The 10,503-nt window shown below is 51.5% G+C and overlaps 3 protein-coding genes across 3 annotated transcripts; all 3 read right to left on the bottom strand.

The window, feature by feature from the left end:
* Positions 1–286: 286 nt before the first annotated feature.
* BU24DRAFT_494219 (putative 60S ribosomal protein L31) lies at positions 287–1,312 on the bottom strand (the record flags this gene model as incomplete). Its single annotated transcript, XM_033534027.1, has 3 exons — positions 287–750; positions 818–892; positions 1,217–1,312. 3 exons carry the CDS (start codon positions 1,310–1,312, stop codon positions 544–546), a joined length of 378 nt encoding a protein of 125 aa, XP_033382160.1. The 3' UTR covers positions 287–543.
* A 661-nt stretch (positions 1,313–1,973) lies between these two features.
* On the bottom strand, positions 1,974–4,051 carry BU24DRAFT_434730 (zf-CHY-domain-containing protein; the record flags this gene model as incomplete). The annotated part of the gene is made up of 2 exons (XM_033530044.1): positions 1,974–3,146; positions 3,197–4,051. 2 exons carry the CDS (start codon positions 4,049–4,051, stop codon positions 1,974–1,976), a joined length of 2,028 nt encoding a protein of 675 aa, XP_033382159.1.
* Positions 4,052–5,452: 1,401 nt separating this feature from the next.
* Positions 5,453–9,897, bottom strand: BU24DRAFT_248078 (ras guanine-nucleotide exchange protein-like protein). The gene is made up of 2 exons (XM_033522341.1): positions 9,088–9,897; positions 5,453–9,018 (listed from the first exon to the last, which is right to left on the bottom strand). Exons 1-2 carry the CDS (start codon positions 9,676–9,678, stop codon positions 5,857–5,859), a joined length of 3,753 nt encoding a protein of 1,250 aa, XP_033382158.1. The 5' UTR covers positions 9,679–9,897; the 3' UTR covers positions 5,453–5,856.
* Between the last annotated feature and the right edge of the window lie 606 nt (positions 9,898–10,503).

The raw sequence follows: 10,503 nt of genomic DNA, 5'->3' as shown, positions 1-10,503 counted from the left end.
ATGTGGTGTTTGTATGTAAACAACGTCCTTATTCGGCAACCGTTCTGCCACACAAGCAGTCTGCGACAGCACTCAGGCTTCCTCTTCTCAGTGTTGACAGCACAACTCGACTTACCTACCACCTACCTATACCTTGGTAGATAAATAAATACCAAATAGTACCTTTGATAAATGTTTGGTTAGACTCCGACGACACCAAGTAGAGACGCTGAAAATAGTGCAATCAATACACGCACGACGTCACATCTGGGGAGGGGGAGGAGGGGAGGGGAACTATTTGCAACGGTGACGGGGACATGAACCGTGATTGAATTCGTATTTGACCAGCCTTTCGCCAACTCGATATGAGATTTAAATGTGGTATTTAGCTACTCAGCAACCCGCCAGAAGAACGCCCATAGCATGCTTGCGTTAAGAAAAAAAAAGAAAAAAAGGAAATTTCATCCATTTTTCTCTTCTTTTCGTTCCTTGATTCTTTTTGTTCTCGTCCGTCTTTTTTTGTTCCTTTCATCATCCTAATCCATAGGCCATGGTGGTGATGATCTATTGGTCCTCGACGACGGTGGTCTGGAGACCCTTGGGGTCCTTGACGTTGACGGCCTGGACGTAGGAGTAGAGCTTCTCCTTGGCACCCTCCTCGTCGTTACGCTTACGGGAGATGCGGACGCGGATGCGGTATGGGACACCCTTGATACCGGCCTCCCAGACCTTCTTGTTGAGCTGGGGGTCGAGACGGACGTCGGAGGTACCCTGGAGAACAAATTCGTTAGCCATTTACTCTCGTAACTTCAAACGGTCCCGAGTGGGTAGAACGTACCATGGCCTTCTCGGCGAAAGCGCGGATCTCCTTGATGGCCCTGGGGGCACGCTTCTTGAAGCTCACACCATGAACCTATATCATGACAACCGTATATTAGCCTTCATGTTCGTAATTCAGTCTTCCGCCCGATGTCCCGCCCAACTGGCTCCCACGCCACGCACGCACCATACACGACACACGTACACATCGCTCACTCCGCACATTACCACCCTCCTCTCCCCATGTCGTCTCTCATCGACCATGTATTCCAATGGGATGGAGAGGGGAGAAGAGGCGTGCAGAGCTTTTGCGTATGTGTATCTACATGTGGCATGTATGTGCGGTTGCGTGACGGGAGAACCAAGTCGTAAAAACGAGGACCATCGATGGACTTCACAAAACTGAACTTCAACATACTCGCTTGTGGAGGTGGATGGTGTATTCGCGCGCGACGACGTCAGCGATGGCGCTGCGGGTGGTCTTGCCGGCGGGCTTCTTTGCTGCGGAGGACATTTCTGTAAAAAGGGTTTTACGTTAGCTGTCTGTCGCTCTCGAAGGGTCGTGTGCGAGCTCCTATGGAAGTCGTGCAAGGCAGCAGGGCTCGTTTCAATTGCGAATGCGATTGAGTTGGAGAGTGCGAAGCACAGGAGAGAAGGAAAAGGGTTGGAATGTTTCTTACTGAATGAGTGTCGCTGCGGGTTAGTTGGACGGCGAGATTGAAGAATTGCGACTGGGAGAGAAAATGTCGATGGTGTTCGATATTGTCGCAAGTGCGCGCTAAGCGAGGTTGCTTAGTCAGGCCAGCCGAAGTGGAGTTACCTCTAGAGCCTAATGCGGCCAGCCTCATATATAGACTATTAGTTCAAGTCGTTTACGACCCATCACTTTGTTGCCCAAATGATGTAGAAATAATGCCACAATTCAATTCGCATTCAATGTTCCTTTTTGGTATCTAGCTTTACGGTCCCCCGTGTAACGTTTAACAATGCCTCAGGAACGACGACTACCTTCCACCAGCCCAAGAACTCCTCCAATGCACGTATATAACATTTCGTGATTCATACATAATCCTAAGACCCCAATGTACTTTTCTATTTTCTTGTTCTTCATGATGTCCCCAAAACTCCGTTTGCTTTTATCATTGAAATCCCTCTAAACCAGTCGAGTTACCACATTATGGATGCCCTGGAAGATCGAACTCTTTGTCGTCGCCATCGGCGTCTGCCTCGTCATCTTCATCGTCCTCCCTGTCATCCATGCTCTCGTCGCTACTACTGTCATCGTCCTCGTCTCCGGACATATATCTATCATCTCTGTTGTTCCCATGTCTACTTCTGTGCGTTTGAAATGCGTCGGCGTCCCGACTGTCTGATAGATCTAGTCTAGGTATTTCGTCCAACGACTCATTGTTCAGGTAATTGTAAAGCGATCTACTGAAGCGCTCGAGAACGTATTGTGGAAGTGATGGCTGCCGAACGGTGGAACCGTCGGTGGCTCGAGTTTCTGGGCGTGCATCGCCCAGGTCGATGATGGGTCCACTCGGCTCTGAGTCCAGGTCGGCGGTGTTGAGATAGTTCCGGAAGGGGGAGAAGGACTTGCTAACTCGTTCCATGAGCTCGTAGGGGTCGGGCATTTGGGGGAATGGCGGGAGCTGGGGCATCCCCCGGAATTGTGGCATCTGTGGCATCTGGGGCATTTGAGGCATCCCCGGGAACTGTGGCATGCCTGGTAATTGGGGCATGCCAGGAAGTTGAGGCATTTGGAAAGGAAATGAAGGGAGTTGTCCTGGGAGCCAGGTTTCCTCTGGCTGGTCGGGCGTGAAATAGTAGCGAGGTGATCGTAGAGGTATTGATGCGGGAGAGCTCACGCTTGCGGGCGACCTAGATCCCGATTTCTCGTCGGCTTCGAGAATGGCATTGGCGGTTTGCTCGCTCTCTGGTCCATTCAGAACACGGAGTTCGTTCGTGTTGTAGGAATCGCAAGTGTTGCACTTGTTCCCTAGCCAATGGTACTTGACCGAAGACTTCGCAGAGCAGTCGTTGCACTGAATGATGACTCTCGTGTGCGTGAACTGATCGGGCATCGGCTGGCTTTCGATTGCCTGGGTGAGCTTCTGCCATTGCAATTCCATGTTGACGGCACTTTTCTTGCACATGGGGCACTTATATGCCGTCTCCATATACAGCTTATAACACCCCTTGTGCAGATAATGCCCGCAAGGCATCGCAACGACCGCGCTTGAAGAATTAAAAAGATATTCGCCACAGATTGGACAATCGCAGTCAGTAGCCCGCTCGAGACATTTATGGGAGCTGGCGTGAGAGATGGATATACAGACATTACACCGCTACAGACACAGTTAGACTCGAGTCCGATTGTAGCAACGTTCCAACTTACTTTGCAATGGATATAGTCCTTACCCAGCCCCTCCCCTTTCCTGCAGATTCCACAGTCAATACAGTGGTATATCTTCTTACTGCTGTTGTCGTCCCAAAGCTTGCAGATATCGCAGTAATAATACGCCGCACGCATCTCGCAGTTGATGCAATTCTCAGCAGCCTTTTGGGGCGTTCCGCATAGCATACAGAGCATGTTCTCAGTCTTCCGTCTGTTCAAACTGTGATCCTCGACGGCATCATGGCAATGCCGACAAGAATACCAACGACGGCAGTGAAAACATTGCACTTTCACATTGCGCTTGTAATGCTCGCATCCAAGCGAAGGGCCATCATCCCCCGTGTCATGATCCTCGTCCTCTCCAATGTGGTCCACACTCTGCTCTTGGGGATTTACTCTATACGACGGATCGGTGTCTCCTGGGCGTATATTGAAGGGGTTGTCTGGATCGATCTCGGTATGTAGGGACTCTGGTGAGGACGGGTGGACTTCTGAGAATATGGACTGGCCGGATGTGGGAGTGAACGGTCGGTCGTTGGATATGAAGCTACTGGGAGACTGCGGGCGCAGGAAGTTGTATCGTTCCGTCATCAAGGTGTGCATCATGCGTGCTTTCTCTTCATCGTCGACGGTCAAGTCTCTGATCTCATGCATGCGCGCGCGCAAATGGCGCATGCCATCGTCTGCCGGGAGGGATTCCGACATAGCTGTTGCATTATTGATACCCAGTCGAGCTGCAGCCGCTGCCCCGCCAATACTTTGTGATGTGGTGTTCGCGGGCGTGCTGTGCAGCGGCAAGTCGATGTCAAGTTGTCGGAGTTGTGACTCTAGATTCCGTCTGGGGTTCGACGACATGCCTGCCGTGTCGGTTGGTATATCGATAGGCTGGGATGTTGCCGTTGGCCGCTCGGACGATAAGCTCGACGGCGCATGCAGCCCGTCGTCATTGTTGTTGTTGTGGTTATAGGTACTGGCATTGCCGTTGCTGCTCCCCTCACCGCTAGCATCTCTCGGCTGGCCCTCCGACAGATCTGAGGCATCTTCATCATCTTCAAGCTGGAGGGCAGATGTGGCGGTCGAGGAAGGGATAGCTGGCAGCGGGGAAGGGCTCGCCGCGCTCACACTCGCAGAACCGGTATTTGCATGTGACAGCGACTGCCCCCCATTGTCATCGCTGCTCCCTGGGGGCGGCGAACGGGCTCCAGAAGAGAAACGACGCGCGAGAGAGGTTATGAAGCCGCTCATGAGGGCATTTCGGTGTGGTTAAGGCGGGGAAAGGATTGCGTGAGGGAAGAGGAAGAAGAAGTGCGAAGGGCGACGGCGAAAGAGCGAAGGTCTCGTGGACAGACAGTAACTACCCTAGGTACGTACCTAGGTACGTACAAGTAGTAACTAATGATGGAAGAATTGAAAGTACGGGCGACTTGGTTTCGTTACGTCCCTGCGACCAGCCGCCACCTTTGCCTACTCTTATTAGCCTCCCCGCGGGACATGGAACGTTGCTCTCGCCCTCACCGACTTAAGCCATCCATCATTATTGCATGTTCATGGCGAGATCCAGAGGGCTAAATTCGCTTTCCTTTTTTTCGCGTGGCTTTCCCCAGGAATGGAGGGCATGCAACCTGCACTGTCCAAGGCCTAGTCTAGTCCCCCTCTCTCGCGCTCATTCTCCCGCAACCAGATTCGCAAGACTATCTAAATTGGGAGTCATGGTGATACTCCAAATAGATCTATCGCGACGCGCACCGAAAGCGGAATGGGGAAAGCAGAAATCTATGTACACAGTGTATCATCGTCAACCAGTCACCCAGTGTCAACAATCGTGCAGGTCAGAGATATACATTAACAATTAGGTGGTCTTCCTTTGTTCATTATTGGCTCTACGAGTAGTATGACAGGATGCTTTTCCCCCCGACGGGCACACCCAGGGGTCTGTTCTTGGGCAAATGTATCCACCGCAAATGCCACCGTGATATCTAACTACACCGTCAATGACGCATCGCGTGGCCTTTGCAGACATTGTACGAGTACCCAGTCGACCTACTGTATCCACTATGTTCGCAGGGTCGGGTGCACATACTGGACTGAGACATGATTTGGTAGGGTAAAGTGAACGTATGATTACTATTTCGAATTATGATTTTGGTAGCCTCTTATTAAACAACGTAGATATGTTTTATGCAATGGCGAGCATGCTCCTGCGCTTGCTATGCTCATGCTCTTTTGGTTTCATGGTCACTTAGAAAACAAGTGCTTTTCTCCCATCCAATAATGTGGATGGCTTCTTCCACCCAGATAAATGAGATATGAAACCCCTTCCCGACCTCCCCGACACTTAGGTTCTCAATCCAATGTCGAACTCCGATGCTAGATGCCCCTGGCCCATAATGAAAAAGGCCAATGATGCAGAATCCTCTTCCCCCGTGTCCCTATTTCAGAAAAAGAAAATCGCTGGAGTGGTATCTCGAAAACAGTAAAGAAAGCAAAGACAGGCAAACAAAAGGAAATTCGTTAAAAGACCGTGACGAAAGTTGAGGAGCGAAAGGCACTATGCACAATGCCGAATCCCGTATCCCTCTTGGGGAAAATCCAAAATCGAGCGCCTCGAGGCTGATGATCAAATCTATGTGTCTTTGGGGGTGTTATTGTTGTTGGTGTTGTTAATTGTTGGTAGTGAAATGAAAGTTTAAGAACTCGAATCGGTCTTTCGAGTTTGTCTTGTTATCGACTGAAAATGTGCTTAGGGCAGTAGTCTCGACCGGCGATGAGGCTTTCGGCTGTGGAGGCTCGCGGGGTTCAAGGAAAAGTGAACGGCGGTAGTAGCTTTGAACATTGGCCTCATCGCTAGAGTGCATCCGTTCAATCTGCGTCTCAATCCACTCCTGCATCTCCGGGACCACAGCCAATCGATATGGCACCTGGAATGACTGTAATTGGCCAATGATCTTCGCAGTCTTCATGTGCTTGTCGAAATTGATGACGGATACACCATCTTGCCCGGTCTCGCCGGGAAGCTGGCGAGTGGTGCCATTTCCTACATCGACAAAGGTAAGATCTGTGAGATAGATGCCTACAAATGGTATGCAAGGAGCAATGTGATTTTGTAGACGCTGGCGGAGGACCGCATAGTTGCGGCCGACATCAGTAATCGTCTTCAGTTCTTCGAGACGAGCTTTCGTCTTAGCTGAAACCAATTCCCAGGTTTTCTTAAGACGCAAGACCATTGAGGAATTCAATGAACAGATGATCGCCATGAGAGAATCATAGTTATTTAGTTCCAGGCACTTGACGGCGATCTTGACCCACTGCTTGATAATGATAGCTCGCTTCTTCGCATCCTCGAGATGTAGAATGGTGTCGGCGACAAGATTGGCAAGATCGGTCGATAGTGTGGACATTGCGCGAACGTTCACGGCTTTCGAGCTCTTCTTCTTCGTCCACTCGGATGCCAACAGCTCATCAGGCTGAATTGCACAGAAAAGTTTCGACTCGATGAGCGTGAACTGCCTTGCGAGTTCGAGAGGGTCGAAATCGAGTATACTACACTGTGTCTTGCCTTCCTTGTAGCTACGTAATGCACTCAGTTGGCCTCGAGTCATGATAGGATTGGGAACATTGCTATCCGATGGCGTAAACACGGCGTTAGCTGCGCCTGTCTTTCCCAGTGACGATGCAAGGCGAGGAACCAGAGCTCCGACACGGATCTCTGTCACTTTAGAAGTTAACTCTGCAAGCCGTTTTCCCGCAGGAGGCAGAGCTAATCGGAGCTTTCCAGTAGCAAAAGAAAGTATTACACCAAGAGCGGCATTGTCACTCTCTGGGATCCAGTGGCTTTCAAGCCATCCCTTGAAGACATTATACACGCGTAGTCGAACCGGAACGCCGACGGCTTCACTGTCGCCGATGTAGTCAAAGCGTGAGATGAGACATTGTGCCAACTCCAACGGTGTTGTGAACAGTCGGAATGTCAAATAGAAAGCAGTGACGAACACTGCGTCTGGAGTTGCTTCGTGTGTAGTAAGCTGCTCTATGAGAGCTGGAAGTGACCCACCAGAGATCTGGCCTTCCTTGTTATAGACCAGTTCATGAGCATAGGTGGTTTCGAGCAAATGCTCCTCAACAGCAGTGACGTCCTCGCTGGCTAGAGATCGGAGCTCTGACGCACTACCGAAGCTACTCACCAAAGTCTGGGAGCTTGGTTGCTTGGAGGGGGAATGTTCGGGTGTTGTTGCTCGAGTCGAGGACTGCGAGACTACACTACCAGTGTCACCTCGCATACTGTACCGGTAGGTGCTACTGGTATCGGCGACTGAAACATTGACGCTATCTGCTCGACCTGCTTTGCCAAAGAAGCGCTGGGTAGCGCTCGCTGGGCTTTGAGAAGACTCTGATGGGCTAGGTTGTGGTAGATGAGGTGTTGGCAGGTGGTTGAGAGGTGGTAGAGATGATCGCGATGATCTGAATGATGTCGCAACTGGGCTTTCCACGATGGTCTGCTGGACGGGCTGGAGGGAGACCGCGTTAGTCTCCAAAGGTGAAGGCTGCGGTACTTCTGGGAGAGGTTTGGACTCTGATATGACAAGTGGTGGTGGGAGTTGACGGGTAGATGTAGGCGGGGCGGGTAGTGGTTTATCGATTTCCATGGGCGCTTGCTCTGGTTGTTTTGTAGATTCTAGGTCGTCAGGCTGTTCAGACTCTTGAGTCTGTTCCTGTGCATGTTCCTGTTCCACCTCTTGGTGAACCGTCTGGCTGATCTGCTCGAAGACATTTTCCGAGAGACCTAGACCAACGTTTTCGAACTCGAAATCTCCTATTTTCTCGATAACAAATCTGGATTTCGTCACGCAGTCGCCCGCGGAACGAACGCAACTGGTTGCGGCTGCAACCAGTTGCTTCCCGGAATCTGGTAAGATGACATCGTCCCCGAGAGCAGACTCCGAGTCGTTGAACATTTCTTTGGTCGCGTGAACTAATTCGGTGAGACGAGCATACATCGTGTCCCTTGCTTGCTCCAGCTGTGCGGATTGTCGTGAATCGCGTTCCCATACTTCGTCGACTACGGCGAGGAGTTGTCGGCAAGCGATGACAGATTGTTGGGTGGTAAGGGTAAGTTCGTTCGAGGAGCGCGATTGCAGGTGCAACCCAATAAAGGAGCCGATGAAACCAAGAAAAGAGTCGTGTGCAGCGTTCAGCCGCTCCGAGGCCAGGTTCTGTTTTCGCGGTCCCTGCGACTTCCCGGTGTACGACAGGCGGTGGGTGACAGATAGTCGCTTCGTTTGGGATTGGGGCTGAGGAGGGAAAAGCGGTGATTGGAGAGAATCGGCATCTGATGGAATCGAAAAGGCAACGGACAAGCGATTAAGGCAACGTGGTGGCTGGTTCGCCACATTGTCCGACTCCTCCTGCATTCCTCCTGTGGCTTGTGTAACAACGGACGTGTCCTCACTCGCGGGGGTCTCCCCCTCACCGTTGCTCTCTGACGTTGCTGGAGGTTCCACAGAGTGATCAACGGAGTCAGATGGCGGGGTTGGGGGCCTGTTATTACTTGTTTCGTTCAGATCGAACGACAGGGACACGGCATCTTGTGCCCATATATCCAGGAAGCGCACCGCTCTCGTCACCAGTTTAAATGACTTGAGCACGAGCTCGTCCAGATGGTCGAAAGCCGGCCCTGGGGGCTCGTTTGTCTGCAGGAGTTCCTGCAGCTTCTTGGCAGTCTTCACCAGCGATGAGAGATCTCCCAGAAGACCTTTGCGCATTCGCCGTAGGCCGACGTGGGCAACGATGAGGGATGAATCCCTTGTCAAGCACTGCGTATGTTCCTAACGAGGGGTTAGTCGTGTTCTGCGCGTCGCGTTTGCTCCCTGCGCTTCTAACTTTACGCAACTTACAAGAAAGAATCGCACGCCTGCAATCATGCCCCTTACATAATCCTGTCTTGTGAACACGGCCAGGTCGCCGTTTTCGCCGTCACGGACAAGATCCCAAAGATGCGTCAATGCATTGAGGAGGTTACGGATGGTAGGATGGTCATATGCCTCGCAATAATTCGTGGGCAACCAGCCACGTGCTCCAGAGGCCAGGAGCGTGCCATCGGCCCATCCATTAGGATGTACTGAATGCACCAGAATGACGTCGCCTTGGTTGATGGGCACAGTGATGGAGGATTCGTCCGTAGAAGAGGACACGGTTGAACTGGGATGGAAATGATAGAACGCTCGCAGATAATTATGGAAAACGGGTTGTGCTGGCGGTTCCTCTGGCATCGACTCCCGAGATGTTCGCGGTGTCAGGGGTGGTGAAGGGTGAGATTGCGAATGCGATTGTGATTTAATGGAAAGCGCTCCTCTCGAAGACGACTGTCGGCTGTGGCCACGCTCTCGACTCCGGGACCTTTTGGGGGATTTTTGAATGTTCAGAGGTGCCACCAGTGCACTGGAGTGCTTGTCCACCTCTTCATGATCTCGCTGAAATTCTGCCATTGCGAATGGAAAGGGAACCAAGTGAAAATGGAATAGGAGAAGTTGATGTTGCTGGTTGATTTCGGCGGTGCGCTAGTATTGCAGCACGGCTACTATAGGGCGCCACTCGAACATGAGGTCGTCAAATGAGCGAAGCCGTCGAGTAGATGGCGGCACGGCAACCGGGTCTAACGAAGTAGTAGTTGAAAGTGTGCTGAGGGACAACTTGGTGTTGTCGACAAGGCGTCAAGACTTGAGATGGCCCAGTTGGAATTTCAGGGCTTATCGATACTGACGTTGCTGATTGTGTTAGTGTTCGGTTGTGTACAGTGTGGAAATGTTTGTGATGAGGCTGGGAGGAATGATTCGGCAAGAATGAGGCTGGTGCGAAGGAATGCTACGCCGTAGACTCGACAACGGGAAGTGCCTTATCCGCGAATTGACGTTTGAAAAAAAAGATCGTGACCAAGCTGCTGAAGCGCAGGATGACGCAGGCGTCTCAGTAGACAATTGGTAGTTCGAACCCGTCTCAAACAAAAATGGCGAGGCAGCTAGGCATATACAAGTAGGATGCCGGTAGCGAGCAAAGGGCGAGAGCAACAGAGAAGGTCTTACCTGATTTAGAAGCCAGCTAGTGTAACAGAGGGACGAATTGGACGTCGACTGTGATGCGTGCCGCGAGACAGACTTGTTGGACTCGAGTAAAAGCGAGAATGGTCCTGTAACGAGAGGGGGATTCTGTTACGCAGAGGGCCGGGCAGTGTGGTGAACGATGTCAAAGCTGGCACACGGGTACGTAGAGTGAAACTTTCTTTGGCGGAAGGGGAGCTCGGCCGGGGTGCAGGT

The sequence above is a fragment of the Aaosphaeria arxii genome, assembly GCF_010015735.1.
Source record: "Aaosphaeria arxii CBS 175.79 unplaced genomic scaffold BU24scaffold_6, whole genome shotgun sequence".
Lineage (NCBI taxonomy): Eukaryota > Fungi > Ascomycota > Dothideomycetes > Pleosporales > Aaosphaeria > Aaosphaeria arxii.
This window is presented reverse-complemented; position numbering and strand designations above follow the sequence as displayed.